We start from the raw sequence: 25,663 nt of genomic DNA on the forward strand, positions 1-25,663 counted from the left end.
ACTTATTCAACCACTTATTGCATCTAGAGATTGCAAATATTAAATTGTTTTCTATTTCGAATATTCGAAAAATTTTTCAGTGATATTCGAATATTAGGGGAGAGGGGGGCAGCTTTGAACAATTTTTATACTTTATTAAATATCTTCGAAATTTGACTAATTTCATTAATTTTTTCTTCCTAGATAGAGGTCATGGTTATCACACAACAAAATAATGATGTTCTTATTAATTATTCATGAACGCTTATTAAGATATTTAGATTTTTGCACAGACCTGTAAACGTTCAAAACTGCCCCGTAGTCGGGGCAGCCTTGAACACGCCTGGGGCAGTTTTGAATTAGTATTTTTTAAAATGATATGAAACTGAATATTTATGAAAGTGTATTTTTTAAATAATTAATAAACAAAATTTTCAATGATCAGTGTCATTTGGGATCAATTTAACATGTTTATTTTATTTAACATCACTCTGTACAAAGTAACACAAAACTTAGGGATATTATTAAAAAAAAGTAAATATAAGATATATCAATTAACTAAATACTAATAAACTTTCTGTTTAATGACACATCAAAGAGAAAACTGCATAATTTAAAAATATCAATCAACTACTAAAACTAGCTTTTGCCCGGACTTCACCCAGCTTGAAATTTTATCTGTCACAGTAAAGCAATCTGCTTATTTTTTATGTAAGAACCTTCTACGAAGTATTAGAAAACTTAAGGTTTCATAATACCACTTAAAAAAGAATATTGATAAAGTTCAAAGGTGCCCCAACCATTTCGTTCAAAGCTGCCCCATGGGTATATTTCCAGAAAAAAACATAAATTTAATAACGAAACATACTTTTATATTGCAATTTCCTATTAAATCTCCATTGAAACTATTTAAACTTCCATATAGTAAACAAACCACTTACTATTTTATAAAACTACGTCCACAAAATCCTTAGAACCAAAATAAAAAAGTGCGAAATTGGCAGCCAAAAACAAAAAAACACTTTTACCGGTTAACTTACAGTTAAATATTAAAAATGAGATGTGACGGCTATGCGCATCAGTGCTGGCAATATAAATTGTGATTTATACCATTGTAGCCTAAACCAGTGATTTTTAAATTCATTTGTTCTAAGCTGCCCCTGTCCAAAGCTGCCCCCCTCTCCCCTATTCGAATACTTTCAAAAAATAAAAAGCACTTAAAATATCAATGTTTTTATTGCTGGTTTTATTGCTTTAAGAACTATGTTTTAACTATTTAACAATAAAGTTCTTAAAACAGTTATAAAATTTTCATCATCATCATAATTTCAGCCATAGGACTTCCACTGCTGAACATACGCCTCCCCCAATGACTTTCACAATGACCGGTTGGCACCGGCCTGTATCCAGCGCTTTACCTTTTTCTCAAAATTTGATCTTCCTAGCCGAATCGTTTGTCAGAGGTAAACATACTTGTCAACAGTCAACAGTCTCGAGAATCGAGTTCTAACCGAAACATGGACGTTGGACAAGCTTCGTTTTGTCCATTATCATCCGAAGGCCTACCTGTTGGGAGACTCGATTAAAGTCTTCGAGCATTGTGCCAAGGTCTTCAAGCGATTCTGCCATGACCACAATATCGTCAGCAAACCGCAGCTGAGTGATGTATTTGCCATTAATAGGTATTTATGCCGAATACTTTCCATTCAAGGAGCTTGAAAGCGTCTTCCAATTCAGAGGTCAACGGTTTCGGAGATATAACATCTCCCTACCTCACGCCTCGCCGCAGAGGAATCACCCTTGTGCTTTGCTCCTGTACTCGGACCGACATGGTAGCGTTTCTGTACAGGCATTTCAGCACTTCGATATACCAATAGTCTGAGAGACTGCAGCACTGCTTAAGTCTCGATCGAATCAAAGGCCTTCTCATAGTCCAAGAAGAGCACCACCACGCTTCTATCCCATGCCTCTGGCGTTGTTCCCTGAAGTAAGACGGAGTTAAAGAGTCTCTGAACGAGTTTCGGTGTTCCACCTTCGTTCAAAAGCTCCGAGGTTATGCCGTCATCACCTGGTGCCTTGTTGTTCTTTAGCTGTTTGAGAGCCTTCCCAATCTCGTATAGGCTGATATACGGGATGTCTTTGGTATAATGTCGCGTTAACCTATCTCTTGCGTCTGTTGCTGAGCTATTAATAGGTTGGGAGGTATATAGCTGTCCATAGATCTTTTCGATCTCACCCAGAACCTCGGCTTTTGTTGACGTTACCGTCCTCCGTCTTCAGCATCGTCAGCTGACTTTGATCAATAGAGTTGTCTCTTTCAAGTTATTTGGAACCTTGGTTTCGCTCTATCGCCTCTTTTATACTATGTGTATCAAAGTAGCGAAAGAAACACAACTACGTAAAAATGAACAGAAAAGGTAGAAACAAGACAACTTAGTGTTCACAAATGCAGTCGGTAACATCAATGACTAGTTTTTTTAGTTGGTGATATGTATTTGATGCTTCCGACTGCATTTGCAAACACTAAGTCGTCTTTTTTCTATCTTTTCTGTTTATTTTTGTAATATTTGAATATTCGAATACATGTTAATTTACTATTCGAATACTAATTTGAAATTAAAAATTCGAATATTCGAATATTCGATTGCAATCTCTAATTGCATCAGAACTTTTGCTGATATAAACAACAGGTTTGTTTATTAGTAAACGCCCACAGTGAAGCGCTAATGTCGCTTGCGATAACAAGTGCGGTCGCTTGCGATAAAATGCATGTGTCGCTTACGTTAAGTTTTAGAAAAAATGTGTATTCACGATAATTTTAGCACTTGCTGTAACTTTGTAACGGTTTTTTTTTGGCGGGAAACACCAACAGGGATGGGTCCGTTACGGTTTAAAATACTAGAATCGATAAAAAACGGTTTTTTGACAAAAGTGTCGCTTACGATAATTTGGCGGTAAAGGCTCGAGGATATGAATTTTATAAATGTCAAATTTAATGTCAAGTAGTAGAAGAAATTAATACAAATAAAAAATAATAATAATTAAACAACAATAATATGTATAATTAAAGGAAATGTCAAAATTAAATGTCAAAAACGATAGAATTGTAGATGTCAAAAAGAATCATAAAGAACAACTAGAGGACTTGATGATACTTAGCAACGTGTCATTTTTTGAATGCTGAGTAGGTGTTTTCTAAGTTTACTTTTGAAAGTAAACTTAGATTGAGCTTGTCTAATGGGCGGGGGCAGGTTGTTCCAGCATTTGGTTGCCAAGTATCTAAAGCTACCCCTAAACGCGGCGGTCCTGTGTTTGTGATTGACGAGTTTCCAGGACCTACCCCGGGTGTTGTACACAGAGGATGAGTGTAACCACTGCAATTTTTTATGGAGATATTCAGGTGTCTCACTGTTAATCACTCCAAAAAGCAAGCTTGCAAAGTGTAAATCTCGACGGGACTTCATGTTCAGCATATTCGCTTCATTTATGAAAGGAGACACGTGAGTTCTCGGAGGAATGTGCTGAGAAAATCGCATACACGCGTTTTGAACTCGTTGCAATACTCGGCACGAGCGTGAAAGTAAACAAGGGCCAAAAACGGGTAAACAGTAATTTAGCTTTGACAAAACCAGACTTTCAACGAGCCTAGTTCTGAGCTCCGAACTGAGGTAGTCCCTGAACCTGTATAAGACTTTCAGCCTGTAGAGGCAACACCTGGCCAACTCGCCGACATGACTCTCGAAACGGAGGCCGGCATCAAATGCCACACCCAGATTCCTTGCTGACCAGACTCGTTCCACTATCTGGTCATTAATTGTAATACTTGGATCTCTACTCTCAACAAACTCGATCTGCTTCTTGGTACCAAAGATCATATACTTTGATTTAGCTGGATTCAGCGTTAGGATATGGTTTTGAGCCCATACTTTGATCCTATGCAGTTCTTCATTCAGTTTAACCGCTGCGTCTTCGGTTTTTCTGGGGTCAAAGGACAGGTAAAATTGAAGATCATCGGCATACATATGGTATCGACAGTCCCGAATTACGCAAGGCACATCAGAGCTGTATAGTATGAACAACAGAGGCCCCAGTATTGAACCCTGGGGAACTCCTCTGTGGAGTGAACGCAATTTAGAACTTTGGGTGACACCATTTGAGGCCAATTCCACGAATTGTGAACGATTTTCCAGGTAACTTGCAAACCATGCTACAGTCCCATTATCAAAGCCGTAGAAAGTGAGTTTGGAGAGCAGGAGGGGCACGCTGATTGAATCAAAAGCGCGAGAGAAATCCAAGAGAACCAAAATAGTAGCCATACCCTGATCCTGAGCCGCCAAAATATTATCAACCTCGTCGAGAAGCGCTGTTGCAGTGCCATGTCCCCTTCTAAAGCCAGATTGAAGACTCGGGAGTATGTTAGTGTCTTCCAGATATTTGGTTACCTGTTCATGCACAATTTTTTCCAGTACCTTGGATAGGCATGGGAGTAGACTTATTGGCCTCAGATCTTTGAATTGTTGAGGGTTGTTGTTTTTAGGAAGAGGCACGACTTTAGCTATCTTCCAAACGTCGGGGAACGTACTTGTGGTGATGGATTGGTTTATTATGAAGGTGATATGGGGCAAAGTGTGAGGCAGAGTAAGGAAGATCATGTCCAGAGAGATGTTATCTACCCCTCTAGCATTAGATTTCATACTCAGTAGGACTTTAGCAACTTTATCGCATGAAACCGGTTGCAATGAAAAAGTATCGGCAGTGGCTTTATGGAATTCATAATAGGTTAGCTGTGACAGTTCCACCGAGTCCCTGCCAGGAATATTTAGAAAATGATCATTAATATCGTCAGGATTATTTAAATAATGAGGTATGTCAGGCTTACATTTACTGTCAGGTAATACATTATTTTTGAGATTTCGCCATAATAATTTTGGGTCGTCAATCGTACTGTTAATATGAGTGTTGAAATATGCACACTTTTCAGACCTGAGCGCTGAAGCAGCCAAAGTTTTAAGCTGTTTGTACTCGGATTTTTTAAGATCAGATTTATCGGCGCGGTATTTGGAAAGGGCGGCATCCCGTAGCTTCATGATTGCTCTCACATTGCTTGTGATCCAAGGCGTTAAACCCTCCCTGAATTTGGTCGTCCGCTCAGGCGCATGAAGATCGAACAGCACCGTTACGAATTCATTGAAAATTTCAACCATTTCATTTACGGAGTGAGCAGAGTAGACAGATTCCCAGCGCGTCAGAAAAAGGTCCCTGTCAAAAGCAACCCGGTCGATGTCCCTTAGAGGTCTGTAAGTTACAGTCTTAGGTGGGATCTTTTCCTTTTTAAGCTTAAGGGTAATGCTAACGATGCAGTGACGATTCAGATCAGGGACATGAGTAACGTCAACATTCCTCACACATGCATCAGTACAGATCACATCGATCAAACTATTACTCTGGCTTGTGAAGTGTGTTGGTGACTTTACGACTTGCTCCAAGTTGATCGAACTTAGAAAGTCCTGGAATTTTCTGGTTTTTGGGTCACCTCCATTCATTAAATTAATGTTAAAATCACCCAGGAGTACTATATGGTCGTGGTCAGAGAATGACACGATGCTGTCGGAGAGAGCATCGAGGAAAGTGTCCACATCAAGCCACTGGGGTCTGTATGCAGTACCTACGGCGATTTTCTTACCATTGACGGTTACCCGTATCCACATCTGCTCAATTTGGGCCAATGGGTGTGACAGGGTACGTGCCATAGTTCCACGCGACACATAGAAACCCACCCCTCCACCGCGCCCCCCACGCATGCTTGCAGGCCTAGGCACATGACGCAGACGATAACCCGGCACGACAGGTGCCTTTGTAAGCTCGTTTTCACGTATCCAGGTTTCGTTAATCGCAATTATGTCAGGACTGATGTTGAGCATCGCTGCGATAAAGTCCTCATGACCGGTGTTCAGAGACCCCGCATTAAAAAGACTGATTTTTATGAATTTCATTTAATATTTGTACCAAATAAGCAAAACAGCGTTTCAGGTATTGAGTAACAATTGTCAAGGCAGGAGCGCGACTAAGTGTGGGAGTGATAAGACAGATAATTTCTAATGTTATAAGGACATAAAGTGGGTGATATACGATGGTAAAAGATCTGATATAACCTGATACGGAACAATTCGACCCCATTGCCGCTGCAACACAGCCCAAGCCACTGCCGGTCATGGCAGGCAAGTCAATACAAACGTGCAAAGAGAAGCGAGTCAGCAGAGGCGAAAAAGATAAACACAATAAAATTACATAGTTGTACCCCGAATAAGAGATACATGTCGGAAACAGACTGGCAAGGTACTTAATGCAAACATGAATCGTTACACAGTTAGACAAGTTAATCACATAATTATAAAACAGTTTGTATATTGACATCATTGGATAGTAAAAATAATAAAAAAATACATGCAAATTCAAAGTCAAATTGTATAATTTATAAATAAAAAGTAATTCAATGCTAATGTTAAAATTAATTAAAATTATATTAAAATTAATAAATAAGAAATTCGTAATGTTTGAGTACGGTTTAAGTTTTGGTTTTGACATCCCTAGGTAACAAGAATAGATACAAAATTCATGCAACTTCAAAATCGCAATGTAAAATGTATAAAAAGTAAATAAAAATACATTGTTAAGTTTAAAATTCATTAAAATTAAAAAGCTGGCAAGTGGAAAATTCGCATTATTAGAAAGTGACTTGTTCTTTGACATCATTTTAAAATAGTAATAATAGTAACAACATTCATGCAATTTAAAAATCAAATTGTAATTGGTATATAAAAATAATAATTCATTGTTAAAGTACTTCATTAAAATTATAAAATTCATAATAAAGGAAGATAAACAAAATAATACAAGTGATAAAAAAATTTGACTAAAATATCTAGTAGGTACATAAGACTGCATAGCTACTTAAGTTAACGCAGACAGGTTTTCCGAATTTTTGATGAGTATAGGTGTAGAACTCTCATCTTTTCGAATGAACTTAATTATTACACAATAATCATTGAGAGTAAACTTTTGAAGTTTTTTCTGAAGTCCATTTGTCAGCTGATCTATACCGCCACCAGATATTCGATAGTGACAGCAGATTTTCTCTTTTGATAAATGATTTCTAACTCTGGAAGAGTTTTTGTTATTCTTTATGCTACTAATTAAACATATCTTAGGGTCAATTTTTCGTGAGTGCTTCTCTATATATCCTTGTTTATTGACAAATGCAGATGCAGTTTCATTTGGTTCCTCATAAATATTTACTTTGTTCATAGCACTTGTTTTCGGCTCATTCCGTAAGATTCTTCTTTTAGGTAAGCTCAATGGCGTCGATCTACATGGGCTATTGAAAGTTTTACTGCTGTTTATGTCTTCTACACTTATTATTTTGTAAACTTTTATTACCTTTTGCTGTTCTTGAATTTTTTTGTTTAATTCCGTATTAGGTACGTTTAAATTTGCAATTTCATTGTGCGCTATGTCAAGTTCAGTTTGTAATCTTTTAATTTCCAGCTTTAGTTCATTAACAAGAACATTCTCCTCACTGCTGAGATCCGGCAAACTGTTCACGTTTTTGCTTTCCAGGTAATATAGAGTGTTCTCCGTAGATAAGAATGATGCAGATAAGTCAGGCAGGGAAGACTGTTTCTTATTTCTTCTAAGAGTAACAAAATTTGAGTCATGAGATGTCTCATTCTCTTCATCTTCCTGCAGAGAGTTGAAAGAATTATCAGTAGGGACGTTAATCTGAATGTTGTTTTGTACTTGCAAAGATCTACATCTGTCACATTTGTATTTTTTCTTGCCCTCAGTGCTCATTACGACCTCCTGGGTCCGTTTCACGGGTACGTCTTTTTAATTACACTATGCAACAAATTAAAAAAAAAAAAAAACACTGGGTTCACAGTATGTAATTATGATTCACCACCTTAATACTGTTTGAAATATTGAAATAAAATTGTTGTATCACATCAAGTTTATTAGTGAAACGCATTTATTGATTTTGTTTAAAATTGTACGAAATATGGACATAGATTGTTATTCTACATTTAAAAAAAATTTTTTTTGAACGATTGGCTTTCCTCTTATGGTCAGTAGTGTCAGTATCCCTCTGGAGGCTCCAACAGTAATCTGCAAGCATCGCTGGCTCCCATCTACCTTGGTAACGCTTCTCATACTCTGCTATTTCTTGATGAAATCTTTCTCCGTGTTCATCACTTACTGAACCCATGTTATCCGGAAAGAAACTTAAATGGGAGTGAAAGAAATGAATTTTCAATGACATATTGCATCCTAGTTTGTGATACGCATCCAGCATCCTGTTAATTTTTTCATGAAAATCTGGTGATTTGTGATTGCCGAGGAAATTTCTTGTAACGTCGACAAAAGCCACCCATGCATTTTTTTCAGTAGGATTAAGGCTCGATAAAAAATCAGGATCATTGATTAATTTTTTTATGTCAGAACCGATGAAAATTCCTTCTTTAATTTTCGCTTCACTTAGTGTAGGAAATTTTGTTTTAAGAAACAAAAATCCAGGTTTGTCTTTGGGAAGTGCTTTTACAAAATTCTTTATCAAACCAAGTTTGATGTGTAACGGCGGTAAAATGATTTTCTCAGATGGTACTAATGGTTCGTTTTTTACATTTTTCTGACCAATCACTAAACCAGATCTTAAAGGCCAATTTTGTTTAATGAAGTGTTCTGAACGCGCTCTACTATCCCATTCACAGAGAAAACAACAATATTTTGTATAGCCAGTTTGCAACCCTAAAATTAAAGCCACTACCTTTAAATCTGCACATACATGCCATTTGTGTTCTACGTAATTGATCTTTTCCAGAATTTGTTTTAAAATATCGTAAGTTTCTTTTAAGTGAGCGCCGTACGCTACAGGCAAATATGGAAGTATATTACCATTATGGAGTAAAACTGCCTTTAAACTTCGCTTTGATCCGTCAATAAACAATCTCCACTCTTCTGATATAATTGTTTGTGACCTAATGCTGACATTAATCCATCAATATTTTTGCAAAACACTAATTCATTTTCTTTTGAATAAAAGGTAGCTAAAGAAATGTGACGTTTTCGATATGTTGTAATCTTAACTCCAGTTTGCAATAGATTCCATTGTTTTAATCTCGAGCCTAATATTTCAGATTTTTCTTTGCTCAAATTTAAATCTCTGACAAGGTCATTTAGTTCTGATTGGTTAATCAAATGTGGTTCTGTACTTTTTTCATCTAAAAATACCTCTCCACTATTAGAAGGGCCGGCTTCGTCGTCTTCTTCCATTAAACTCGATAAACTCGATGAACTAGAAAATCTTTTCGGTACTGGAATATCTGGAGAATGTGGTAGCGGCATTGACACTGATGACACATTAGCATACTTCACCGAATGTTTTGATTTTTTTGAAAAACCTTTCAAAGTTGTTAAACAGAAGTAACAGTCGTCTACGTGATTTTTGGGTTCACGCCACTGCATTGGTATACCAAAAGGCATCTGTTTAATATTACCCTTGTGCCAACCCGTCAAATATTTGTAGCATTTTAAACAACATATGTTAGGCACCCACGATTTGTCTTTATTTTTAATGGCAATTTTAAAATAAGCTTCATAACACGTCTCAAACAGAGGCGAAATTGGCTTTTTTTCACTTTTAGGAGTAAATTGACCACAAACATAACAAAATAAGTCAGGAGAATTAACACAAACACGCGGCATTTTGTAGATTTATGAGTAATTTAAATGTTCTGATGACTTTTGTACACATCAATGATAAAATTTTATAACTACCCTCAACCAAATGTTGCGGAACGTAAATAAAGTAAGATTTCTATTATTTATGTTTTGGGACGTGATACAAAGTTATGAATTTGTTTTCTGTTGTTTACTAAGTATACCTAATACGAATCATCACTCGGGGTATCAGTGATTTTTTTGGTGTTGCATAGTGTTATCGTTGACGCTTTTAGCAAATGGGTAGAATGTTATGACGTATCCTCAGTAGTAAATGAATTGGGAACTCTAGCACAAGCAAAACAGTGTTCAATCCGAACGCTCGCCGCAGGCTCGCTTCGTCGCTTCGCTCCGTCGGATTGAACCCTGTTTTGCTTGTGCTAGAGTTCACAATTCAGAATAAAGGACTCACCTGGTATCCAAGTGTCGAGCGCCGGTATAAGCTAACGCATGCCGATCACCACCAACACCATTAAATAAAACCACACGCAACCACACACACACCACAACAAAAGTCATATCATAATAATATTAAACATCAAGTAAGTTTCGTCACGTTTGCACATTGAAACAGCATGAGTACTTTACACATTGCTTCAAATTACTTTGTGATAGAATTTCCACATGTCTGTAGTATAATTTAAACTTTGGCACGTAGAATCATCAGTTTACTGACATCCTCGAAAGAATGCGGTCAAGCTTAAGGAACAGAAATGAAATTTCTGAAACAAAATACCTGTCGTAGAATATTGATTGTCATGTAATTACTTAGTAATCATTTTAATAAAACCAAATAATAATAACAACATTAATTTTAAATGTAATAAATTATAATTTGATTTATTGTAAATGTCTAGTTATGTTATAAAATAGTTTGCAGTAAGTAAAAGCAGGCCTGGCTCACTCCGCGCGGTACATCCGATAATTACCTACAGCGAAACGCCCCGCCGGCGGGTATTATATCAGTCGAGTGTCACACGCGCGCCCGTCAGGACGCTGGCGTGCGTTGTAGTATGTACCTAATTCTATGATCGAAGTATTATTTAAAAATGGACATAAAGAGAAATAAATATTGTGCGGGGTTCGGGTGTTTAAATTCGAAAAGAAATCTACACCGGATTTATCTTTTTTTTCGCTTCCCAAAGATGCTGAAAGGTATGTTGGCCATGTAGGTAATCAATAATTCTTAGGATAGTATAGGAACCTAACCTACCATGACTACTGCCCAGAATGCGTTCGTTCGTTTCAGCCAAATGACGTCCACTGCTGGACAAAGGCCTCTCCCAAGGTTTTCCATAATGAATGCGTACTTACCTACATACGTACCTCATTACATATACATAAGTAGATTAATTAATTTTTCACTAGACAGCAACCCTAACAACATAAGAAGAGTTCAGAGGCACGCGATAGAAAGAGACAAAACTTGTAGGTGAATAAAATTGTAGGTACGTAGTGCTGTGCGAGCTGAATTCCACTGTATCGCGTCGTAGCAAGACTCGCATTTATTTAAATCGTCTTGCGGAGTAATCCTTCTGTACCTGTACTATTCCTTATTCTGTGGTAAAAGGAATTGTATTGACCGTACCGAGACAGGTCGGGCGCTACCTGCTAGCCGGTTTGGGTGGGGATGGCTGTATAAAAGAACGAGCACGACCGTAGTCGTGGCATTCTGGCCTTACTCGCCGCTCGGTATTGTTGTCTCGGTCCTGTGTGCGAGACTGCTCGAATATTATTATTGTTATTATTGTATTCTTACCGAAATACAACAATCTATAGTGTAAAAACTATACATCGTTTTATTTAACTTCCTGGTGAAACATAATGTCCTGCCCCTTCTGACCGTTCTCCGACATCAGAAGCGGGATAAAGAAGGCCAGCCCACTTCAATTTTTTAGGGTTCCGTACCTCAAAAGGAAAAAACGGAACCCTTATAGGATCACTTTGTTGTCCGTCCTTCCGTCTGTCAAGACCCTTTATCTCAAGAACGCGTGAACGTATCAAGCTGAAATTCACATGAAATACTCAGGTCTATTGTCCCTTTAAGCTGTGAAAATATCAAACTTCTAAGCCAAGCCAATCAAAAGATACAGCCGATTATGTCGATATTTTCAACAAATTTTCGACACTCGCAAAGGAATCAAAACCTACAGGATACTTCCCGTAAACTCAGAATCTTGAAATTTGGCATAAAGCATTGTCATATAATGCAAATATAGGAAAAATTGCGAAAATTACATTTTTTTAGTTATACAGGGTGTTGATTTCAATCCTCGCCATATTTATTTAGGTGATCTATTATGACTTATTTAAACGCATTATCCACCAAAAAAAAAATTACAAACTAAAGTAGAATTTTTAGCGAATATTTTCCGTGCGACATCAACTGTACTGTGGCTCGTAATACTGCAATACGTTTCAACTGCGGCACCCATCGAGCTACGCGGATCGCTCGCTTATCATGTCTGATAGTCTACTGAAGGAAGCCACGTAAAATAGGTAGTGTAAATAGGTATTTTTGTTTGACTAACTAAAGTTAAAGTTCGTTTTAAATTAGTTTGCTGTTTCCTATGTGTGTGTGTGTGTATTGGAGCGTACCTACGCGCTTTCCGCCACTACCTACCGCAATCGCGGGAGTATTTTGTACACAAAATTACCAGATTATTTACTCCCTACATTAAAAAAAACACATTCCTTTAAGTTTAGAACTAGGTACCTACTCACCGATGCGACTTCAGATGCGTTTCCACGTGCCCTCCCGTAACAGTAAACCATGTTTACGTACTCACGAGCACTGTACGTATGGTTTGGCATCTTCCTAACACTCACTCACTATTATTACACTCACTATCACACTTTCACACACTAAATACTCAAAACCGCACGAGAAAACAATCAAAAATCGCAAATTTGCAATTAGAAAAGTGCATTCGATGAAATACGTCCATCGAATGTCGTCGTGAATCGGTAGTTATCGTTATTCTTCATTTTCAACTACTTTACGTAATTTTTAACATCAGAAAAGTTTAATTTCGTCAGTTTAGTACAGGAAGTCTATCAACGAATGAGAATGTAAAAGCGGCGGGAAAAATACTTTGTTTAATCTTTGTGAACTAAAGATTCGTCCTATCATTAATGCTCTTAAAGCAAGCTTTCAAAACACTCAAATGCAAATGATTTGTAGATCTTTAATTACTAATCGTTATTATTAAAACGATACGAATATCAATAAATTTTGGTAGTTATTTCGTGTAATGAAATTACATTCATTCATTTAAAATAATCCCGAACATGATGATGAATTATTTTATGTAAGTTATGAAGAATAGAAGTCTAACCTGAACCTAACTAACATTCGTTCAGGGTATTTAAATTAAACGCCGATAGAAATGAAATTACGTTATTACGGTAGTAGGAAGTAATAAGTACTAGAAAACCTTAGATTAATAAACAGTTATCAAGCAGAGAGGAAGAGAAAAGTTGAAGTTACAAGGCAAGAAATAAGAAAATAGCGATTGAGTACTAGGTATTCTAAATACGAGCTAGATTTCGCGGAGCGTGCGCGCGGCCTCTCTGCGTGGAAAGCAAAATCGGACTGATGAACAGAGAAAATCGATGATCCACGATTGAGCGCCGGCCGCCCGATGACGCCCGAAACACGAAGATGGGGAAGTACCTATTCCGTGCGAGCCCGATATCCGTGCCGCGCGCGAGGCGGTGGTATTATTGTATTCAATTACAAGTCACCGCTCCAAATGAAAGATATGAAATTTTCTTTTAAGATATGAAATTTTGTTTAGGTACTGAAATCAATCGAGTTTAAAAACAAAATCTTGTCTTATCTCCTATCGAAAGTGAAGGAACAAGAGTTTGCCAGTGTGTTATTTCTAGGTGTTCAGTTTGCGGTATTAAGTAAGTTAAGTTTTATTTTAATAATTACTATCGTAAAGACGTAAAAGTTATTAAGGTAGAGAGCTGGAAATGTAAGGAATAACGAACCTGTATGAAAGAGCATTATTGTCATCTGTTTACAGTACTTTTGAATGATAAGTAGGTACAAGCTTATCACACACATAAAAGCATGGTTTAATTAAAAAATAATAATAATGTAGGTTCTGTAAAAAAAATTATTTTGCGGAAGGAAGCAAATTCGTGTAAAAGGTTTTTTTATTAATTAAAGAGTACTTAATTAATTAGTTTTTAGAACAACAAATAAACTCGTAACATGATAAGGTGTAAGTAACTAATTTACTCATTACATTTTTAGGGTAGATTTGGATTAAGCTCTGTCCAGTAGTCGTCTTTGAACTCACAGCTGATTGTGGCTGATAGTTGACTGACTCATGGGCGAGCGCGGGTAGTGGGGCGTGGGACGGGGGGCGCACCGCTTGCCCGGGTCACCGGGTGAGCCGTTTGCGTTGGGGGACTATTCTGCACTGTAGTGGTCGATTATGGAAATCGTAGATATTTAAAAAATAATAATAAAAAATTTGGAAGTCAGTTTTTTTGCTGATTCGTGATCAGAATAAGCTACTTAATCTACTCCCTAAATATGGCGGGTATTGAAATCAACACCCTGTATAATATAATAAAAATATTTTAATAAAATGAAACTTACTACCTTATTTCTCACGAACGAATAAAGGTATCAAATTGAAATTTATACCAAATACCTAGATCTATTGTCCCTTTAAGAAGTAAAAAAATCAAACTTCTAAGTTAACGCGATCAAAAGATACAGCAGTTTATACCGACACCTTAGACGAATTTCCGTCACACGCTAGGGAATCAAAACCTACAAGGTACTTCCTGTGAACTCAGAATCTTGAAATTCGGCACGAAGCAACGTTATATAGTACAGATAAAGGAAAAATTGCGAAAATGATAAATTTGAAGTTATATAAAATTTAAAATATTATTTTTGCTTACATGACATAAAATATTTTTTTAATAATTATAAACTTACTACCTACCCTTTTTCACATGAACGCGTAGAGATATTAAAGTTGAAATTCATATCAAACACTTCTTAAATCTAATTGCCTCTAAACTGTGAGAAATTCTAAATCAACGCAAAAATTCAAAACGCTGAGGTAGGTACCTACCTATAATGCAAATATAGGAAAAATAAATAAATAAAAAATAATCATACCGCATATTTTTTTTTTATAAAACTCCGGACTTGACGTAATTTTGGTTTAAGTGAAATGAATGGTGTCCATTGGCATAGCTACAGGTTTTACCTTAGAATACTTGTTTTATATTTGTAGATAGTTACCCTGCCTAAAAAAAAACCCTAGCTACGCCAAAGCTAGCGTTATTTGATAAGGATCAGATATAAACACAAAATAATCTTGCGTGCATACCAATGTTATTTATACCATTTTGCAAGGGGAAAGGGATTTGTGGTTAGCCCTGACTACTTAAGGACAGGAAAAAATCAAATGATACCGCGAGCTAACTACGAACAGCGCCATCTATTGACAACCGTGCGAACTACGTAGTGTCGTTGCTCGGTGATAGGTGTTCATTGCTGATTGCAGCTCATTGTTACAATACTTTTTATTAAAATCGGATTTTATTCCGGAGGTTTTACAATTTCTTACTACTTTCGCAAATCATTACAAATGAAGAAAGGAATTTACGGTGTGGTACCCTCAATGTACAATTAGATTTCGAGCGATACCACTTTTGGGCATTCTCCTTTTAAGTAGTTACTTTCCCCATTGTAATGTTATGAATTTCATTTTGCAATAAAAATACCATAGTTATGACTCGATTGTCGTAATGAACGAACTTTGTAAACCTTGCAGGTTTGTACGGAACCCTCGGTGCGCGAGTCCGACTCGCACTTGGCCGGTTTTTTTTTTTCTCCTTTCTGCCGTACAGGCAAAACTCAAGGAACATTATGGCCATGTTTTTAAAATATTTCTAACAACCCTCACGTCAATGTTACTCCGCTAAGTCATTTACCGGCTGTTCTGGAGCCCTTCAAACACCGAAATGCAGAACTAGAAGGCCCGTGTTATTATTTTTTTTCAATTGACTATCACCATGTTCGAAATCACAGGGATAATTACATTATTTTGAAATCTATAGTCACAGGGATGGCTTTCAGAGTTGTGGCACTTGCATACCTACTATTCATGATGCTTTCTTTATATTTGACTAAAATGCACTTGTACTTTTTGGCTTTTATCTTTTATTTTCGTTATAGTAGGTTTTATAAGACAAGGTAGTTTTCAGTTGATGAATATTCATGTTTTACCATAATTATGGTTAAAGGTAGTAGTTTGCAAATAAGTATTACATCCAATCATAAGTGATAATTTAATCTTAACTCAAAACAATTTTTAGTTTGGCTCAGTGGTACAAATAGTATAAAAAAAAGTGCGCCATTATGAACATGCAATAAATTACGTCACGTGCATTGAGTGAAAAATGTTATTGTAAACTATTTGAACCTATCACGGTTCACCACTGATCTGAATATTATCGTGACGGATGTAAATAGACTGAAACTATTAGAATCGCTTAAATAGACTTCCTGAATTCATTATCGGTTTACCTTGTAGTAGGTACTCGTGTAATAGAATACGGGCGGTAGGCTTAAAATAAGATTTTATCTCGGGAAAGTAGCAGCTTTGCCACTTTACACTTGCTTACCTATTCATGATCAATTGAGAAGAATGCCATAGGGTTTTGTACCAGTCTAAAGTTGAAGTCGAGGTACATGCTGTTCACAGTAGCGGTGATGATGATTTTTCTGTAATGGGAACTCGAATTTGCTTTTGAACCGTAAATCGTAGTGTGTAGTCGATGGGTGATGCACACAGTGTTGTGATATCTAGTACTTAATGGTACAGTTTCAGTAATGGTGATTAGTGTGGGAAATGGAGATACTCGAGTGTCCTACGAATTTATTAGTGACTAATATTATTGAAGTGTTACGTCATAGCCCTGGCTCCTTCTATGTTCTTAAATGTTAAGTGTCGATTTTAGAAAATACTACATTATTTAATATCCCATCTCGTTAACTGCAAGCAGTTTTCTCAATTGTTAGGTCGGATCCGGAATATCGTAGCCGTATCCTATTAGAAACCGGTATCTGTTCTGAGTAGTCCCTGGGAATCAGGTAGTGCGATAGTTCTGGGTGGTGCAGTAGGATTTGGCCGTGTGTAGCTAAGAGTATGAAGTCATTGGTTGACTTAGGCTCCCGAGGTAGGGTATCAAAATGTGGACCGCAATTGTGATACCTGGGACTCATTCGATTTTTAAAGTAATTTTTGGTAATGATGATGTACCACATGGCCTTAGTGACTTCAATGTAGCAATTATTAGGAATTGTGAATAGTAATGATTGGATTTCTAAAAGCTAGGTAGTTTCTAATAGATAGCTATGGTTACTAGTTAGTATCACTAGACATCTACTTGGATGGCTTTTATTTTAAAGAGTGGATAGAGTATAGGAAACTAGTTGTAGAAAGAGTATCTAGTAGTACTGAAAGTTAAGTTTCCTCATTTCTAAAAGCACATAAGTTGCTTAAAATAGAGGACCGTGTCATTTGTTTTTTTCTTTTTTTTTTCAACTTGGCTACCGCACATTCTATGATGGCATAGCATTTACCAGCTACTTTCGATTTGCTTCGTGACACCAAATTACAAAATGTAGTCTTGGGAATCACTTTAGACTCTAAACTTCAGTAGGGTCCTCATATTGAAACCTTGTCAGCGAGGCTCAGTTCAGCTGCTTTTGCAGTAAGAAAGATAAGGCAATTAAGTGACATTGAAAAGGCAAGGCTAGTTTATTTGTCATACGGCATATTGTTGTGGGGCTCAGCTGCGGACATTGAAACTGTGTTTGTTCTGCAGAAGAGAGCAGTGCGGGCCATTTATAACCTTGGACCCCGATTTTCCTTGAGAGAATTCTTTAAGGAGATTAATATACTGACAGTAGCTTCACAGTTCATTTATGAAAACCTTTTATATGTTCGCAAAAATATAGAGCAATTTACTAGAAAGAGTAATTTACACAAGTTCAATACAAGAAACAAAAATAAACTTGCCGTTCCAAATTTCAGACTGCACAAGATTGGTAATTCATTTATGGGGAAATGTATTAAACTTTTCAATAAATTACCACAAACTGTTGTAGAATTGCCCATTCATAAATTTAAAGCACATATCAAAAGCACCTTAATGAAATAGGGCTACTATAAACTTGATGATTATATAAAAGATAAAAATGTTTGGAATGTTTAACTACCTAGCTCGCATCAATACTTATGACTATAATTAATTTGTATATTTTAAAGACTGTAAAACCTTGAAAAGGAGGCTGACAATAGTGACTGAGTTTCTTGCGCTGCTTCTTCTCAGCACTGGCCCATTTATTGTCCCGAAGCAGTGGTAGGGTTAATTTGCAAAAATAAATGAATTTAGTACCGACCGAGTAGTAAATACCGAGTATCACATAGTAAAATAATAAATAAAATCATTTATTTGCAGGAACATGCTTACAGATTGGTGTTAATTTAGTTTCCAGCATATTCTGTCGCATGCGACGTGCAAAAGTTCTTGTTCTTATAGTTTTATTTTTTTATTTAATTTTTCTTTATTCAGAAAACCACAGCTCTTATACATAACAGCAGCATAATAATAATACAAAAGTTATGTTAATTATTATTGCTACATTTAGTTTTAGACTCAAATTAATTGTAAATGTCAAATTAAGTTTCATTACCGATGTCACATCATTCTATTATTTAAAAAGTCATTCACTGTATAATACATTTTAATTAACAAAAAGTAAAAAAACTGTACTTTTAAAATTTGTATACAATGTAATAGTCTCATACGTTGGTAATTTAATTCAAATGTAATAAAGCACAGTTATAGAGCTTTCCGGGCAATACCTTTAAAACCTAGTCTGAAAATACCTTATCACGTCAAACTGATGTTGATTATTGCTGAAGTCTCACCTGCTCTATTGGGTGACGATCTGGGCTAGCATGGGAGAGCTGTGAGGGTCTTATCTACCATTGTGGATAATGATCCCGCACAATGTATTTTGTTAGTGGAATAAGTGACTTATGACTTATACAAGACTCATGACTTGCGACTATGACTGGTAGAGCTGTGGGGGTCTTATCTACCATTGTGGATAATGATTACCACACGACACACGACTTGCGTATGACTTATGACTGTGACTGGCTCCTGTGTGGAGATGACTTATGACTATGATTAGGCTCCTGTGTGGAGCGCTCCTGTGTGGAGCGGGGCCCCTGTGTGGGGCGGGGCTCCTGTGTGGGGTGCTCCTGTGTGGAGGTGACTTATGACTATGATTAGGCTCCTGTGTGGAGCGCTCCTGTGTGGAGCGGGGCCCCTGTGTGGGGAGGGGCTCCTGTGTGGGGCGCTCCTGTGTGGAGGTGACTTATGACTATGATTAGGCTCCTGTGTGGAGCGGGGCTCCTGTGTGGGGCGGGGCTCCAGTGTGGGGCGCTCCTGTGTGGAGGTGACTTATGACTGTGACTGGCTCCTGTGTGGAGGTGACTTATGACTGCAACTGGCTCCTGTGTGGAGATGACTTATGACTATGACGGGCTCCCGTGTGGAGCGGAGCTCCTATGTGGAGCGGAGGCTGCCTTTGGTGGCGGTGGCTGCCTCGGGTAACACCGGCTTGGGCAACCTGCGCTAGGTATTCGGTGGCTTGTGTCAATTTTGTGTATAGAAGATATAAAATACAATTTTAGTTTTATTGAAGAATTTCCTTTGTGTTGATCATTTATAAGATCTTCGAGTAGTATGAAATCTTTGAGTAGTATGAACCATTTGATTAGTATGAACCATTTGAGTAGTATGAACCCTTTGAGTAGTATGTACCCTTTGAGTAGTATGAACCCTTTGAGTAAGTAGTATAAAAACTATGAGTAGAAAGTACCCTCATTTTTTGAAGTCAGGTTTGGCCGAGCAATATAATCCATAAATTTTATCTCATTTGCAGATGATTCTCAAGAGTACTCATCACCCGAGGACGTGTGAAGCGTCAGGAAGGCCGTGTCGTAGAATATTGATTGTCATGTAATTACTTAGTAATCATTTTAATAAAACCAAATAATAATAACAACATTAATTTTAAATGTAATAAATTATAATTTGATTTATTGTAAATGTCTAGTTATGTTATAAAATAGTTTGCAGTAAGTAAAAGGAATTGTATTGACCGTACCGAGACAGGTCGGGCGCTACCTGCTAGCCGGTTTGGGTGGGGATGGCTGTATAAAAGAACGAGCACGACCGTAGTCGTGGCATTCTGGCCTTACCCGCCGCTCGGTATTGTTGTCTCGGTCCTGTGTGCGAGACTGCTCGAATATTATTATTGTTATTATTGTATTCTTACCGAAATACAACAATCTATAGTGTAAAAACTATACATCGTTTTATTTAACTTCCTGGTGAAACATAATGTCCTGCCCCTTCTGACCGTTCTCCGACATACCTAATACCATACGCAGCCTTATTTGCGGCCCATCTAACTGTGGAAAGACCAATTTAGTAATAAGCTTAAATCTAAATATATAAAAGGAGAAACTGACTGACTGACTGACAGATCAACGCACAGCCTAAACGGTTAAACGTAGGCACTTGAAATTTGGAAGGGACGTAGTTTAGGTACCGTAGAGGTGCACTAAGAAAGGAATTCCCGAAATTCCCACGGGAACGGGAATTAGCGGGAAAATACTTTTGTATGAAAAATCTAAACCGCTTAAGTTAGACGCTTGAAATTTGGTATGCAGGTACCTTAGTTAACTTAAAGCTTAGGTACAACAGGATACCGCAAAATTCCCACGGGAACGGGAGTTAGCGGGAAAAAACATTTGTATGAAAAAAATCTAAACCGCTTAAGATAGATGAAGGGGGTAAAACGGGATCCACGCGTACGAAGTCGCGGGCGGCCGCTAGCTATCATCTATCTATCTATCTATATAAATAAAAATGAATTGCTGTTCGTTAGTCTGATTAAAACTCGAGAACGGCTGGGCCGATTGTGCTGATTTTGGTTTTAAAATGTTTGTCGTAGTCCAGGGTAGGTCTAAACGGTGAGCAAATACGCGCGCGATATTGTTTTTCTGTGACTGACAAAATTCCACGCGGGCGAAGCCGCGGGCGGAAAGCTAGTTATTACATAAGGATGGTCCACGTTTTCAAAACCTCTATATGTATTCTAAATCTTTGTATCAACCTAAATATATATTTTTAGAAAAAGTATTGGCTATGGTTTCAGGCATATCTAAATATATAAAAGGAGAAACTGACTGACTGACTGACAGATCAACGCACAGCCTAAACGGCTAAACGTAGGCACTTGAAATTTGGAAGGGACGTAGTTTAGGTTACGTAGAGGTGCACTAAGAAAGGAATTCCCGAAATTCCCACGGGAACGGGAATTAGCGGAAAAATCCTTTTGTATGAAAAATCTAAACCGCTTAAGTTAGATGCTTGAAATTTGGTGTGCAGGTACCTTAGTAAACTTAAAGCTTAGGTACAACAGGATATCGTAAAATTCCCACGGGAACGGGAGTAAGCGGGAAAAAACATATGTATGAAAAAATCTAAACTGCGTAAGATAGACGCTTGAAATTTGGCATGCAGGTACCTTAGTAAACTTAAAGCTTAGGTACAACAGGATATCGTGAAATTCCCACGGGAACGGGAGTTAGCGGGAAAAAACATATGTATGAAAAAATCTAAACTGCGTAAGATAGACGCTTGAAATTTGGCATGCAGGTACCTTTGTAAACTTAAAGCTTAGTTACAACAGGATATTGCAAAATTCCTACGGGAACGGGAGTTAGCGGGAAAAAACATTATTTTGTATGAAAAAAATCTAAACCGCTTAAGATAGATGAAGGGGGTAAAACGGGATCCACGCGTACAAAGTCGCGGGCGGCCGCTAGCTATCATCTAATCTATCTAAATATATCTAAATATATAAAAGGAGAAACTGACTGACTGACTGACAGATCAACGCACAGCCTAAACGGCTAAACGTAGGCACTTGAAATTTGGAAGGGACGTAGTTTAGGTACCGTAGAGGTGCACTAAGAAAGGAATTCCCGAAATTCCCACGGGAACGGGAATTAGCGGAAAAATCCTTTTGTATGAAAAATCTAAACCGCTTAAGTTAGATGCTTGAAAGTTGGTGTTCAGGTACCTTAGTAAACTTAAAGCTTAGGTACAACAGGATATCGTGAAATTCCCACGGGAACGGGAGTTAGCGGGAAAAAACATATGTATGAAAAAATCTAAACTGCGTAAGATAGACGCTTGAAATTTGGCATGCAGGTACCTTAGTAAACTTAAAGCTTAGTTACAACAGGATATTGCAAAATTCCTACGGGAAGGGGAGTTAACCGCTGAAGATAGATGAAGGGGGTAAAACGGGATCCACGCGTACGAAGTCGCGGGCGGCCGCTAGCTATCATCTATCTATCTATATAAATAAAAATGAATTGATGTTCGTTAGTCTGATTATAACTCGAGAACGACTGGGCCGATTGAGCTGATTTTGGTTTTAAAATGTTTGTTGTAGTCCAGGTCTAAACGGTGAGTAAATACGCGCGCGATATTGTTTTTCTATGACAGACAAAATTCCACGCGGGCGAAGCCGCGGGCGGAAAGCTAGTCTTACTATAAATACAATCATAACAGTGAAATTTTAAGTCCACACGAAGCTCTACCTGACTCAATAATTGTATTCGACGATGTAGCCTGTGAAAATCAAAATAATATTCGTGATTATTTCGCAATGGGACGACACAAAAATATAGATAGTTTTTATATCAATCAAACTTATACTAAAATACCCAAGCAACTTGTAAGGGATAACTCTAACCTTATAATATTATTTAAACAAGATGATATCAATTTGAAACATATTTATGATGAACACGTAGGTTCTGATATGTCATGGAATCAATTCCGTGAAATGTGCTCAATTGTTTGGAATAAAGCATTCAAGTATGTCGTTATAAATAAAGATTGTGAACGAGACAAAGGATATTATAGAATGGGTTTTGATACATTCATAGTTATTAACTAGTATTCATAAGGAGTTGTATTATTCCCATTTAATCAGTTGCTTTTGAGAATTCATACAGAGTAGAATCATATCTAAAATGGAGCGAAATCTTAAAGAACAAATTTTGAAATCTGCAACAGCTGTAAAAAGAAAGATTAATTTGATTAAAGATACCAAAAGTAGAAATGATTTGGTCTTAAATACAATATTTAAACCTATTGTTGATCCGCTTAATCAACTAACCAACAAAACTGATGAAGAATACCAAAAAAAAGAAAAAATATAGATGAAAAAATATTACCGAAAAAAATAAAACAAAATCATAGCGAGTCATCATGTTCTGAGAGTGAAGATTATACGGAGTCAGTTGATGGAAAAGATCACTCAGATAATGAGTTTTTTTTTTTTTTTTACTGTAAATAGGCTTAAAAAAAGCACTTTTACACGTCCCAGTATTAACACTACCACTGCTTCAGGACAATAAATGGGCCAGTGCTGAGAAGAAGCAGCGCAAGAAACTCAGTCACTATTGTCAGCCTCTTTTTCAAAGGTTTACATGCTTTAAAATGTACAAAGTTATAAATATTTATGCGAGCTAGGCAGTAACGTATCCCAAACATTTTTATCTTTTAAATAATCATCGACTTTATAGTAGCCCTTTTTCATTAAGGTACTTTTAATATATATATATATATATACTTTTAATACGTACAATATCACACAGATCTTTTACAAAGTAAGGAAGGTCATTAATGTAAATAAGAAATAGCAAAGGTCCCAATATTGATCCCTGCGCCACACCCATAGTAAGAGGTGCTCCAGAAGACTCAGTTCCGTTAATACAAACTTTTTGTTTTCTGCCTGTGAGATACGAGTTCAGCAGATCAAGTGACTTATTCGAAACACCATAATGTCGCAATTTGTTTAGTAAGGTTTGGTGGTCTACACAATCAAACGCTTTTGAAAGATCACAGAAAATACCAACAGCGTCCTTTTTACTCTCCCAAGCATCAAAGACGTGTTTCAATAGTGCTACCCCAGCGTCAGTAGTACTTCTACCTTTCGTAAAACCAAATTGCTTATTGTGTAATAATTTGTTAAAAATGAAGTGAGATAGAAGTTGGTGGAAAATAATTTTCTCGAAAATTTTGCTAAGTACTGGTAGAATAGAAATCGGTCGAAAATTAGAGGGGTCACATTTGTCACCAGCCTTGAACAATGGAATTATTTTACTTAACTTCATTAAGCTAGGAAAGCAACCTTGATCAATACATGTATTAAAAATGAATGCAAGGTGAGGAGCTATGGTGTCAATAATTATTCCAATTATACTGACGGAGATTCCCCAAAGGTCCTCAGTTTTTTTTCATATTTAATTCTCTAAAGGTTTTAATTATTGTATTACAATCTATATGCCTGAACTGGAGCAGACACTGGCACTCGGTGACATTAGATTTTAAAAGAGACTCTGCAAGAACTGGTGATGAATTCAGTTCTTTAGTTGTTTCAGACGCAATATTGGAGAAGAATGTCTCAAATGTGGTTGCAACTTCTGTATCGGAATTTATAATTTCGTTTCCGATTTTCAGTGAAAAAGTGTTATCCTTCGATTTATTTTTACATGTTTGTTTATTTATTATGTTCCACGTAGCCTTAGCTTTATTATTAGAATTTAAAATTATGTTTCGAAGATGATTTGATTTAGCAGCCAAACAAACCTTTTTAAATATTTTTGAGTAATTTTTAACATATTCTATAACACTCAGATCTTGCGTATCGGCTTTAAGACTATATAATTCATACATTTTATTTCTACTCTTGTGAATGCCAGTTGTAGCCCAGTCATCAAATTTACATTTAACAGAATTTATTCGGATCTTTTTCTGTGGGAATGTGGTTTTGAATTCCTCACTCACAACACTGAATAGATCCTCATAAATTTGATCGACATTATTGTCATCTAATATAAGTTTATCAATACCATCACAAATATTTTTCTTAAATTTGTCAATTCGGTTAGTTGTTATTGGCCTACAAACAACATCCACTGTACTAGGGACATGATGGTGTTCAAATGTGGCCAATTGTCCACTATGATCTGAACTAAGGCAATTAATTATTGATTTACTTTGAATATCACAGTTACAAAAAATGTTATCTAAGCAAGTAGCTGATGTTGGAGTGATTCTAGTAGGCTCATTGAAAAGATGTGATAAATTAAAAGATTTAAAAAGGTTTAAGAATCTTATTTTATATTGAGTATTATCTAATAAATCTATATTAAAATCTCCACATACAACTACTCTCTTATTTGATTTAAATACCTTTTTTAAGACCTCCTCCATAGTGGATTCGAATAATTGGTAATTTGCAGATGGGGGCTTGTACACACTTACAATTATATACTGTTCTAGCTCTGCTCACGCAAGTTCTATAGTTCGTTTGACTGAGAGTGAGACAATGTCTTTTCTTTCCTTGTATTTAAATTGATTATTTAATAATATGAGTGACCCCCCTCTAATAGCAGACTCCTTGGTGAACGAACTACAAACTTTATAATTTCCTATATGAAACATCAATTCATAATTTTTAAGCCAATGTTCGGTTAAACATAATACATGAACATCGTATTTTTTTAAAAACAATTCTAGTTCTAATTCTTTGCCAGCCAGGCCTTGTAAATTTTGATGAACAATATTAAATCCTTTAATAGACCTGTCTGTTGTCGTCCCTCTCAGTTTAAATCAGAGGTCGTCACAGAAATATTAGTATTAGTATTTCTACTAATAATATCAAAAGTGGAATTTACTTGTTTTGTGTTAATAA

The 25,663-nt window shown here is 36.7% G+C and overlaps 1 protein-coding gene across 1 annotated transcript; it reads right to left on the reverse strand.

The window, feature by feature from the left end:
* Window positions 1-1,877: 1,877 nt before the first annotated feature.
* Window positions 1,878-7,830, reverse strand: LOC135086410 (uncharacterized). Its single transcript, XM_063981140.1, has 3 exons — window positions 7,417-7,830; window positions 3,625-5,687; window positions 1,878-2,163 (listed from the first exon to the last, which is right to left on the reverse strand). The coding sequence occupies exons 1-3, from the start codon at window positions 7,828-7,830 to the stop codon at window positions 1,878-1,880; spliced, it is 2,763 nt and encodes a 920-aa protein (XP_063837210.1).
* Window positions 7,831-25,663: the final 17,833 nt, after the last annotated feature.

This window comes from Ostrinia nubilalis, chromosome W (assembly GCF_963855985.1).
Source record: "Ostrinia nubilalis chromosome W, ilOstNubi1.1, whole genome shotgun sequence".
Lineage (NCBI taxonomy): Eukaryota > Metazoa > Arthropoda > Insecta > Lepidoptera > Crambidae > Ostrinia > Ostrinia nubilalis.

What these genes read in the sequence shown, in the direction of transcription:
- LOC135086410 (XM_063981140.1), bottom strand. Translation starts at nt 7,830, where the DNA reads ATGAGCACTGAGGGCAAGAAAAAATACAAATGTGACAGATGTAGATCT. An exon ending in AAATTCAAGAACAGCAAAAG is followed by an intron (nt 5,688 to 7,416) that starts GTAATAAAAGTT and finishes CAAATTGAGCAG; the next exon opens with ATGTGGATACGGGTAACCGT. An exon ending in AGTTCGGAGCTCAGAACTAG is followed by an intron (nt 2,164 to 3,624) that starts GCTCGTTGAAAG and finishes ACCTATTAATAG; the next exon opens with CTCAGCAACAGACGCAAGAG.